Source organism: Trichechus manatus, unplaced genomic scaffold (assembly GCF_000243295.1).
Source record: "Trichechus manatus latirostris isolate Lorelei unplaced genomic scaffold, TriManLat1.0 scaffold00058, whole genome shotgun sequence".
NCBI classification, from domain to species: Eukaryota; Metazoa; Chordata; class Mammalia; order Sirenia; family Trichechidae; genus Trichechus; species Trichechus manatus.
The window spans coordinates 6881105-6893665 of NW_004443994.1; the positions used below are offsets into that span (position 1 = coordinate 6881105).

Here is a 12561-nt window from a genome sequence, read left to right on the forward strand (position 1 = left end):
TAGCACAGTCAATAAAACACAGGTAAACATCTTTCTGGTATTCTCTGCTTTCAGCCAGGATCTATCTGATATCAGCAATGATATCCCTGGTTCCACATCCTCTTCTGAATCTGGCCTGAATTTCTGGCAGTTCCCTGTCGACATACTACCGTAGCTGCTTTTGAATGATCTTTAGCAAAATTTTATTTGCATGTGATATTAATGATATTGTTTGATAATTTCTGTATTTGGTTGGATCACCTTTGTTTGGAATAGGTATAAATATGGATCTCTTCCAGTCAGTTGGCCAGGTAGCTCTCTTCCAAATTTCTTGGCATAGATGAGTGAGCACTTCCAGCGCTGCATCCGTTTGTTGAAACATCTCAGTTGATATTCCATTAATTCCTGGAGCCTTGTTTTTCTCCAGTGCCTTCAGTGCAGCTTGGACTTCTTCCTTCAGTACCATCAGTCCCTGATCCTATGCTACCTCTTGAAATGACTGAACGTCGACCAGTTCTTTTTGGTATAATGACTCTGTGTATTCCTTCCATCTTCTTTTGATGCTTCCTGCGTCGTTTAATATTTTCCCCATAGAATCCTTCCCTATTGCAACTCGAGGCTTGAATTCTTTCTTCAGTTCTTTCAGCTTGAAGAATGCCCATCATGTTCTTCCCTTTTGTTTTCTATCTCTAGCTCTTTGCACACGTCATTATAATACTTTGTCTTCTCGAGCCGCCCTTTGAAATCTTCTGTTCAGTTCTTTTACTTCATCCTTTCTTCCTTTTCCTTAGCTACTCGACGTTCAAGAGCAAGTTTCAGAGTCTCTTCTGACATCCATTTTGGCCTTTTCTTTCTTTCCTGTCTTTTTAATGACCTCTTGCTTTCTTTATATATGATGTCCTTCCACAGCTTTTCTATTTTTTGGTCATTAGTGTTCAGCGTATCAAATCTCTTTGTGAGATGGTCTCTAAATTCAGGTGGAATATACTCAAGGTCATACTTTGGCTCTTATGGACTTGTTCTAATTTTCTTCAGTTTCAGCCTGAACTTGCATGTAAGCAATTGATGATCTGTTCTGCAGTCGGCCTCTGGCCTTCGTCTCACTGATGATATTGAGCTTTTCCATCATCTCTTTCCACAAGTGTAGTCAGTTTGATTCCAGTGTATTCCGTCTGGCGAGGTCCGTGTGTATAGTTGCCGTTTATGTTGGTGAAAAAATGTATTTGCAATGAAGAAGTCATTGGTCTTGTAAAATTCTGTCATGTTATCTCCAGCATCGTTTCTGTCACCAAGACCATATTTTCCAACTACTGATCCTTTTTCTTTGTTTCCAACTTTCACATTCCAGTCACCAGTAATTATCAGTGCATCCTGATTGCATGTCCAATCAATTTCTGACTGCAGAAGCTGGTAAAAATCTTCAGTTTCTTCATCTTTGGCCTTCGTGGTTGGTGCGTATATTTGAATAATAGTTGCATTAACTGGTCTTCCTTGTAAGCGTATGGATATTATCCTATCACTGTCAGCGTTGTACTTCAGGATAGATCTTGAAACGTTCTTTTTGACGATGAATGCAACGCCATTCTTCGTCAAGTTTACATTCCTGGCATAGTAGACCATATGATTGTCCAATTCAAGATGGCCAATACCAGTCCATTTCAGCTCACTAATGCCTAGGATGTTGATGTTTATGCTTTCCATTTCATTTTTGACGATTTCGTTTTCCTAGATTCATACTTCGTACATTCCACATTTCAGTTTTTAATGGATGTTTGCAGCTGTTTCTTCTCATTTTGAGTCATGCCACATCAGTAAATGAAGCTTCCGAAAGCTTGGCACCATGCACGTCATTAAGGTCAACTCTACTTTGAGGAGGCAGCTGTTGCCCAGTCGTCTTTTGAGTGCCTTCCAACCTTTGGGGTTCATCTTCCGGCACTATATCAGACAGTATTCCACTTCTATTCATAATGTTTTCACTGGCTAATTCTTTTCAGAAGTAAAGTCCTTCTTCCTAGTTTGTCTTAGTCTATAGAATACCATACAGCAATGAAAATGGGCAAACTACAGCCATAGGCAATAACATGGTTAAATCTTGTAAACAATGTTGAGCAAAAGAAGTCAGACACAATGTAGTACATAATAAATACATACTATATTTATATAAAGTTCAAAAACAATTACAACTTAGTGTGATAGAAGTTAGCATAGTGTTTACTGCTTACCTTTGTGGAAGAGAATGGGTGTAGTGTTTTGGACGGCCAGAAAGAAGTAGGCTAGCTTTAAATAATTACAAAGTCAGGATATGAGTCAGTTTTAGTTGTAACACCCTAGAAGAATATCTCATGTTTGTTCTCAACAACTTTTATTAAGAGTTTTATATATATGGGAAATGCTACTAACCAGTTGGTGGTCCGAACCCACCAAGAGGTACCTTGAAAGAAAGGCCTGGTGATAACTTCTGAAAGGTTACACACTTGAAAACCCAATGGAGTGCAGTTCTATTCTGCAACACTTGGGGTCACCATAAGTCAGAACTGACTCGACGGCGACTGGTGAAGCTGGTATATTAAAGAAATACACACACACACATACATATAGAAGAGAGGAATAAAATCATGAGATGAAATAGATTATAAGATTGGTAATCACCTCCAAGTTAATTCATTTTAATGTAGTGTTCTTAATTCTGGCTATACATCAGAAGCATCTGGGGACTTTAAAAAACAAACAAAAACTGATTCCCAGGCCCTATCTCCAGAAATTGAGGCCTGGGCGTTGATATTTTTCAAAAGATCCACAAGAGATAAATGTGCAACCAAAGCTGAGACTAGCACTGCTTTAATGCAAAGAAAGATATACTGGTTAAGTATAACATCAGTCTCTAAAAATGAAAAACTTATTTGATAATTATACTTTTCATTTTGCTAGTATAATTGAGCAATTGTATGTATGCTGGTAGTACCTTTGCTCTTTATCATTATAGTAAGTAATACTTTCTAGAGATATTAAATGCTATCTTTCTGAAATACCCCTGAAGTTTTAAAGTATTTTATTTTACATGTAGCAATATGCACCAAAGAGTAGCATTTTAACACTTGGCATTTTTCTTTCTAATAATTAAGTTTTAAAATAAATCACTTTAATTAGCCAGAAAATTCCTTTGCTTTGACTTTCTCCCTTCATTGAATTATTCAACTTTAGAACACCTATATCCTAATACTATCTTTAACATTCTCTGTTATTTGTTTTTTTGGCCAGGAACTTACAGACTTTTCCTGATAAGACCTCAATTTGTGTTTGTTTTAGAAAGGGAGAAAGAAATACTGTGAAAGATTGAAATAACTTAAACCATCCAAAACTAAGGCATACGTAATGAAACTTTAAGTACTTGTATACGAAAAGGTTTTGTTAAAATTGATTCATTTTTGTCCTTTGACTTTTTTTTCCATCTTAATCATGATATGCTTTAAATACCATAGCTATTACTTTTTAATAATACTGTAGTTTTCTGCTTTTATAGAAACCATTTTTAAAGTACTTCTGACATAACTCAGTCTTACAACAGATTTTTCTTTTCAGGACATGTATTTGTAGACAACATTAAAACATCAGTATTTGAAGCAGTTAAGAATGTCTCTGCCAAGTCGACAAACAGCTATTGTTAACCCACCTCCACCAGAGTATATAAATGCTAAGAAAAATGGACGATTGACAAATCAACTGCAGTATCTACAAAAAGTTGTCCTGAAGGCTTTATGGAAACATAGCTTTTCTTGGCCCTTTCAGCAGCCTGTGGATGCCGTGAAACTAAAGTTGCCTGTAAGTGTGTCTTATAATTATGTTAGTTTAAAAAAGAAGACCCCTGTGAATCAATACAAGAAATAGTCTTTAATAGTGTAAAATACGTTTAATTTAATAAACACCTGATTTATTCAGCACTGTCAAAGAGTATCCCCCAATGAGTGTTTTTTCCTAATTAACAACAAAGTTTGTTTTTCTGAGCATTGAAATTCTTATTTTAATAGTTTGTGATAATTGTTATCCTGTATTTTTACACAAATAATGCACACGTTCTACAAAACAATTGGCATAGCATGTTTAAGAAAATACCCCGCAGTGGGAGGGTGCAATGGGCAAACAAACATAGGACATGTGCATCATTTGCGTAAAAATAGTGTGTGTGTGAATGTATGTATATATATGCATACACTTTCTGGTTATAGCATATGTCAGTTGTCTTGACTCAGGGTAATCATCATGAATGCCTTCAGTGATTATTGAGCTATTAGACTGTTTATAGTATTTTATCATAGATAATTCATGTGTCTACATCTGTGTTCTAACTGTCATTTCTAACTATTGACATTGTTTCTGCTTTTAGCAAACCTTCCCAAATTACACTTTCCTTCTACATACTACCACTTCTAATTTCATATTGTTATAACTAGGATAACTAGAAGACTGTCAGGAAAACTGACTGGTAACTTAGTTTTTATTTGTTGAATTAGTAGTTGACATCACTAAAGCATTATTTACAGTTCTGGCCTGAGTGCAGTTTTTTATCTGTTCTTTAGATTAAGATGTAGAAGTTTAATGGGCTTTACTGTCTTAGGGTAAATATAAATAACCTAGCATTTCTGAACTGAAATTAATCTTGCCACATAATTGTATGGTTCCCATAAGAATAGCTAACATATCTTGAGCATTGTTCATTTAATCCTTACAATGATTCCTTGGTATAGATACTATTATTCTTCCTCATTCTGTAGTTGGGAAGACCAAAACAGAGAAGTTAAGTAACCTGCCCAAAGTCATCTTGTAGGTAGCAGAGCTAGAATTCACTCATTGTACTTTAATAAGTTTAGGACAGATTAAAGAGAATGTAACTATACCAGCTTTAAATGAAACTAGACAAAATGACTAGCAATTTAGACAAATTAAACTTGAAGCCTCAGAATCTCTCAAAATTCAAAGTGGCCAGTATAATGTTGTTGTTGTTAAGTGCCATCGAGTTGGTTCCAGCTCGTAGCGACCCTATGTACAACAGAATGAAACACTGCCTGGTCCTGCACCATCCTCACAGTTGTTAAGCTTGAGCCCATTGTTGCAGCCACTGTGTCAATACATCTCCTTGAGGGTCTTCCTCTTTTTTGCATAATGTCCTTCTCCAGGTCCCTCCTGATAACATGTCCAAAGTGTGTGAGACCAAGTCTCGCCATCCTTGCTTCCAAGGAGAACTCTGGCTGTACTTCTTCCAAGACAGACTTGTTTGTCCTTCTGACAGTCCATGGTATATTCAGTATTCTTCGCCAATGCCGTAATTCAAAGGCATCAATTCTTTGGTCTTCCTTATTCATTGCCCAGCTTTTACATGCATGCAAGGCGATTGAGAACACCATGGCTTGGGTCAGGCACACTTCAGTCCATAAAAGTTCTTAAAAGGCCAATATAATACAACTCATTTTTTAAAAATATATTTGAGTGTTAACTATATGCCAGGCTTTTCTACCCTGCCACTCTATTAAGTTACAACCTCTAAATTACCCAAACTAAATACTGATACCTAAAGTTGATGTAAGTTCTCCCTCTCCTATGCATTTCCACCACACTTTGTATGGATCTCTGTTTTAGTGGTTAATTTATTGTATTATGATTACTCATTTATATGACAAACTCCTCAGAGCCAGTAAGCTAAGGAAAGACACTATCTTCACCCTCACAGTACTTGTTTAAAGACTATCTCCTCTTCACAGCCTAGAGTTCTAAGTCCAGACTTCTTAAAAAGCCACACAAGGGCCTTCACAACTGAAATACTTCTTTCATCTCCATCCATGAGTGACCCTGTGCTCTAGACACAAGGAACTTTTACTGCTTTCCAAACAGGCCGTCCCTTTTTCATGTTTTTTCTTCTGCCTGCAGCACTCCTTACCACCATTACTTAGTCTGACAAATATCTGCTTACCCAGATGATATCAGGCTCATATGTTACCTTCTCTATCAAGTCTCTCCTGACACTACCAGGCAGATGTAGTTGTCTAACACGCAGAATTCAGCATTGGGTCTTATGTTAGGAATTTTTAACCAAATAATAATCTGATAATACCAATTCTTACATAGAATGGTAAATAATTTGTAATATATCTAGTAAACTGTGGAGCTGGGATTGGACTTTGGATCTGTCAGAGAGATTCTATAAATACTAGTTTTTTTCTCATGCCCTTCACTTTTTATTTTCCATTATAGTTCTACTCTTAAATTCTTATCTTTTTTATTATTTATTTGAAAAGTAATTATTAATCTGAAAAGTACTTCCGTGGCAGTCAGCTTTATTTCTCATTACTAAAAGTTTTGGTTTCCAGAATATGACTTTTTAAAGGTAATCACTTGCTCTTTGGAGTTACAGGTGTATAAAACCAAGAAACCAAACTCATTGCCATCAAGTCAATTCTGACTCATAGGGACCCTATAGAACAGAGTAGAACTGCCCCATATAGTTTCCAAGGAGCAGCTGGTAGATTCAAACTGCTGATCTTTTTTTGGTTAGCAGCTATAGCTCTTAACTACTGTGCCACCAGAGCTCCTACAGTTGTATAGTTTCTTAAATTTCTTTGTGTACCAATAGTTGTGCGAATCATTTTTGTTACTAACATTTAGAATTTCTTCTTCAAAACCATAGGATTATTATACCATTATAAAAAATCCAATGGATTTAAATACAATTAAGAGGCGCTTGGAGCATAAATATTATGTGAAAGCTTCGGAATGCATAGACGACTTCAATACAATGTTCTCAAATTGTTATTTGTATAACAAGGTATATAAACTTTATGTTTTACTTACTAATTCTTTGCTATTACACACAGGAAATATGTATAAACAGGTGTGGTGATTTCAGATTTTAAGTCTTGATTTGAGTTGTTTTATATATTTTTAGGAGAATATCTTTTGCACTGGATTTTGTCATTTTCACATATTAAAATTCACATAATCTATTTGCTGTGACATTTCTGCCTCAGGAGCTGTAATGGCTTACTTGTTTTAGAAAAGGGAATACCAAATGATAGCTGGTTTCTGTGAGTAAAGCATTACTTTTAAATGTCCTCTACCATATTTCTGACACTTTAGTTGTAAGGTGAATGAAAACTTTTCTATACGCTAATCTTAGCTAAATTTTCATGATATGGATCCCTGACCATAACCTAAGAAATCAAACAAATAAAGCTTTCCTCTGCCACATGGGGTTGCCATGAGTCTGAATCGACTTGACGGCAACTGTTTTTTTTTTTTTTTTTTTTAAACTTCACGATAAGATGATTTGAAGATCAGACACATTCTTTGTTACATCCTGGTGATACTACTTGCATTCATGTTAATCCATTACCCTGTATGATAATGCACGTGGACATTCTGAACTTGTTCTTCACATTTGCTCTCATCTATAAAATTATATTTGTATCTTTATTTTTTCCCCATATTGTATTCCTATTTCCCAGAGTACTTGTATCCTTTTCAGGCTGTTCTATGGTATCTAAAAATTTTAAAGCTCATACCCCATTTAGAGAATTACACTATCATCATCCATTTAAATATGAGAAATCCAAGTATTTGCCAGGTGAGTTATTTAAAAATCACTAGTGACATGGGAATTCTTGCTGAAATGTAATAGAAATTTTGGCTTGGTTCCCAATGCTACCTTATATGTATAAAAGATTTAAGACATTAGCCAATGTGAATTTTTAAAAAATCAGAAGAAAGGTAATCTCAAAGTACCATTCGCAACTATGTTTTAACAGTTTCAAATAGTTCTTTCATATTTAATATCTTAAAATGAAGAGTAATTTCCCTGAACTACCTAGTCTAGAAATACGTTCTCTGCTTTAGGCTATTACTTTGTAATTTACTTAGTTTTTTCTCAGTGGTAAGGTAAACCAAGAGGAAGACTTCTAAGCAGATAGTTAGAATTGAAAACTGAATCACTTCTAGTTGAACTATAAAGTACTTTCATGGCCATGAAAAAGTTTTCTTTTAACCTATTTATGAGGTAGATATTCTAAATTCTAATACTTTTTCTTAATTATTAGGATTGATTGGATTATAATCTTCTAGGGCTCAAATAGACGTATTGGATCCTTTTTAGACATTGAAGGGGTAGGATGCTAGAATTTAAAATGTGAGCTGCTTCACTATTTTCTAGACTTAGTTTTTATGAGATAAATATTGTCTAGGATACCATATCACTCCTCTGGGGCAGCCTTAATTATATAAATTTGATACAGTGACTATACAGTATAACCTTATGGTATATTTAATGTATTTTCTAGCCTGGAGATGACATTGTTTTAATGGCACAAGCTCTAGAGAAGTTGTTTGTGCAGAAATTATCTCAGATGCCACAGGAAGAACAAGTTGTGGGTGGTAAGGAAAGAATGAAGAAAGGTAAGCCAGAATATAAACAGTTTATATTCATCATATCTATGTGTGTGTTTGTGTGTGTTTCTCTTATACACTCATGAGCTGACTTCACTATAGGTTCTAGCCTTACTACACCACCAGAAGACAGCAAACAGGGTTTGCTGGTGGATTGTATAATTGGTTCGAGAGAGAGTGGAGTCAAAGATGACTCTGAGGTATCTGGTCTGAGCAATTAGAAAAATGGAATGCCTTGATAGAAGGTTGGAATCTGACTAGGAGTTTTGATGTAATAGAAGATTTTAGAGTGCTGTGATCCAAATGTCTCAAGTCATGGCATTCTCTGAGAAAATACAGAGGAGAAAATGCATAATTGTTCCTTTGACAGACTTGTCTGAGGGACATATTGATAACAGAATCATGTTCACATCTGTTGTTCTGTGTCAGCCAGTGATGGATGATCTATAACCGTTTTGAAGTCCATGGATATTTATGCAGAGCACTCTGAAGACCTCACATAATACCATATAATTTGTCTCCACGGTGTCTGAAATGTTTGCTTGGGTCAGCAGGTACCTGATGCTAACCATCAAACTTGGTATGGGTTTAAGCCAGGTGCCTTTTTGAATAAAATTGATGAGGCTACCATTAATAACAGATTTTGAGATCTCCAATACTATATGTAGATTGGTCCAATACTGAGCAGCAGTGTGGAGAGTGTCAAAGAGGAATGGAAGTCTACTGTGTTTAGATTGCTAAAAAGCTGTACTAAACGAATTAAAATAGAATAAGAGAGAAAATGATGTTAGCTTTATGTTTTACTCTCTCAAATATTTAACTCTGATTCAAACTTTACTAGGCACACAGCAGAATGTGATAGTTTCTTCTGTTAAAGAAAAACCATACCCCAAAGCACCAGAAAAAGTATTTAAGCAGCAAATGATTCCCTCTGCATTGCCTGAGACATCTATTTCGCCCTTAAATATGACACAAGGAGCTCAGCTCAACTCTACCTCACAGACAATTGCCCAAGTAAGTTTATTATAGTTTTAAAATCACTGGTTCCTGAATATTTCAATATAAGTTTGTATGTTGTGCTATCTATAACTCATTTCAAGTTGATTTGAAAATTGGTCTTCAGCATACAGCAATCTTTTTGTCACGTTATTTATGTCAAATTATATCTATACATTTTATAAACAGTGACACAGGATTAGAGATTTCTTAGGTAAAATTTGAACTATTTTAACATCTTTCTGTATTAATATCAGAAGTTGTCAAACTACATAGTTTTCTTATTAAAATTCTATACCCTACCACCGATGGATGAATGGATGAACAAAACATGTGGTACATACATACAATGAAATACTAGGCAATGATAAGGAATAATGATGAGTCGACAAAGCATAACATGGATGAATCTGGTGGACATTATGCTGAGTGAAATCAATCAATCACAAAAGGACAAATATTGTATAATACCACTTTTATAAAAAGTCAAGATTAGATTTACATACAGAAAGCAATGGTTACCAGGGATGGGACGGGGAGGAAGAGAGAATCACTCACTAGACAGTAACCAAACTAAACCAAACTCATTGCTGTTAAGTCGATTCTGACTCATAGTGACCCTGTAATGACCTTATAGTACAGGGTAGAACTGCCCCATAGGATTTCCAAGGAGCAGCTGGTGGATTCAAACTGCCAGCCTTTTGATTAGGAGCTGAATGCTTAACTACTGCACCAGCAGGGCTCCCACTAGATAGCTGGAAACAAAGTACACACGTGTTAATTCTGCTGAAGGGAAAGGCAATGCACAGTACAGGAGAAGTCAGCACAATGTGACCAAGGAAAATGAAGACACTAAGAGGTACCCAGGAATGATGGACAACTACACTAAATGCTATAATGTATACAACTCTGAAACAACAGTAATAACCAAAAATCTGTAAGTGGTTATGTAGGTAGATATGTATGCTATATAGGTGAGGGAGGGCGTGTGGGAGTGAATGCTTATGCATATGTAGGTATAGTGGTGGGCATTTGTATATACATATTTGTATGTGCTGTGTATTTATTCATATATGTAATATAGCACATAGGGGGCACGGTTATGGAAACTTCTTAGACATATCCAAACACCCCATGGGACTGAGTTACTGGGCTTGAAAGCTAAGGACGATAGTCTTGGGGGACACCTAGGTCAGTTGGCATAACATAGTTCATAAAGATAATGTTCTACATCCTAGTTAGGTTAGCAGTGTCTTGGGTCTTAAAAACTTGCGAGCAGCCGTCTAAGATACAGCTATTGGTCTCTTCCTGCCTGGAGCAAAGGAAAGTGAAGGAAACCAAAGACTCAAGGAAGCAATTAGTCCACAGGACTAATGCCCACATGAACCACAGGCTCCTCTAGCCTCAGACCAGAAGATCTAGATAGTGCCCAGCTACCACTACCTACTACTCTGACCACAGACACAATAGAAGATTCCAGTTAGAATGGGAGGAAAATGTAAAACAAAACACAGATTCATAAAAAAGGCCAGACTTACTAGACTGATAGAGACTGAAGGAACTCCTGAGACCATTGCCATAAGACATCCTTTTAACCTGGAACTAAAGCCATTCCTGGAGGTTACCTTTCAGCCAAATAATAGTTTGGCCTGTAAAATAATGACACCTGTGAGGAATGTACTCCTTAGAACAAGCAACTGTATAAATGGGCAACATTTGCCCGGAAGCAAAGATGAGAAGGCAAGGAGAGGCAGGGAAACTGGGGGGATGGAAATGGGGAAGGCAGGATGGAAATGAGGAGAGTGCTGACACATTGTGGGGATAGCAACCGATGTCATGGAACAAACTGCATATAAATTATTGAATAGGAAATTAATTTACTGTGTAAACTTTCACCTAAAACACAGTAAAATGTTTTAAAAAAAAAAACCATATTAAACAGTCCCCATCTCCCAAAAAAATTCTATACCCTAGTTGATTTCAGATATTCAGAAACTTGTTTTAGCATAATCATGACATTTTCCCCTATATTTCATTGGTCTCAAGGGTTTTTACAAGACAGTTCTTTTGGGTATGGGAAGAAAATGTTGTTGGGTGCCACTGAGTTGGTTCCAACTCATAGTGACCCTGTGTACAACAGAATGAAACACTGCCCGGTCCTGCGCCATCTTTACAATCATTGTTATTTATGCTTGAGCCCATTGTTGCAGCCACTGTGTCAGTCCATCTCACTGAGAGTCTTCCTCTTTTTCACTGACCCTCCACTTTACCAAGTGACACAGGAGTAGAGATTTCTTAGGTTGAATTTGAACTATTTTAACATCTTTCTGTATTAATGTCAGAATTTGTCAAACTACATAGTTTTCTTGTCAAAATTCTATACCTTACCACCAACGGATGAATGGATAAACAAAATGTGTGGTACATACATAAAGTGAAATACACAATGATAAAGAATAATGATGAGTCTGTGAAACATAACATGGATGAATCTGGAGGACATTATGCTGAGGGAAATAAATCAATCACAAAAGGACAAATATTGTATAATACCACTTTTATAAAAAGTCAAGATTACGTTTGCACACAGAAAGCAATGTTCTTTCATGGTTAACCAGGGATGGGACGAGGAGGAAGAGAGAATCACTCACTAGATAGTAAACCAAACCAAACCAAACTCATTGCTGTCAAGTCAATTCCAACTCATAGTGACCCTGTAATGACCCTATAGGACAGAGTAGAACTGCCCTATAGGATTTCCAGGGAGCGGCTGGTGGATTCGGAGTGCATAATGTCCTCCAGGGACTGGTTCCTCCTGATAACATGTCCAGAGTACATGAGACGAAGTCTCACATTCCTTGCCTCTAAGGAACATTCTGGCTGTACTTCTTCCAGATAGATTTGTTCGTTCTTTTGGCAGTCCATGGCATATTCAATATTCTTTGCCAACACCATGATTCATAGACATCAATTATTTTTCGGTCTTCTTATTCATTGTCCAGCTTTCACATGCATATGAGGCAATTGAAAATACCATGGCTTGGGTCAGGTACACCTTAGTCCTCAAAGTGACATTTTTGCTTTTTAACACTGTAAAGAGGTCTTTTGCAGCAGATTTGCCCAGTGCAATACGTCATTTGATTACTTGACTGCTGCTTC

General features: G+C 36.4%; 1 protein-coding gene across 1 annotated transcript in view; it reads left to right on the plus strand.

Moving 5' to 3' along the window:
* Nucleotides 1-3603: 3603 nt before the first annotated feature.
* Nucleotides 3604-12561, plus strand: part of BRDT (bromodomain testis associated) — a 65232-nt gene continuing 56274 nt past the window's right edge. Inside the window, 4 exon segments of the mRNA XM_004378732.1 lie at nt 3604-3798; nt 6656-6793; nt 8301-8415; nt 9248-9420. Coding sequence (XP_004378789.1) covers nt 3610-3798; nt 6656-6793; nt 8301-8415; nt 9248-9420 — 615 coding nt within the window. The 5' untranslated portion in view covers nt 3604-3609.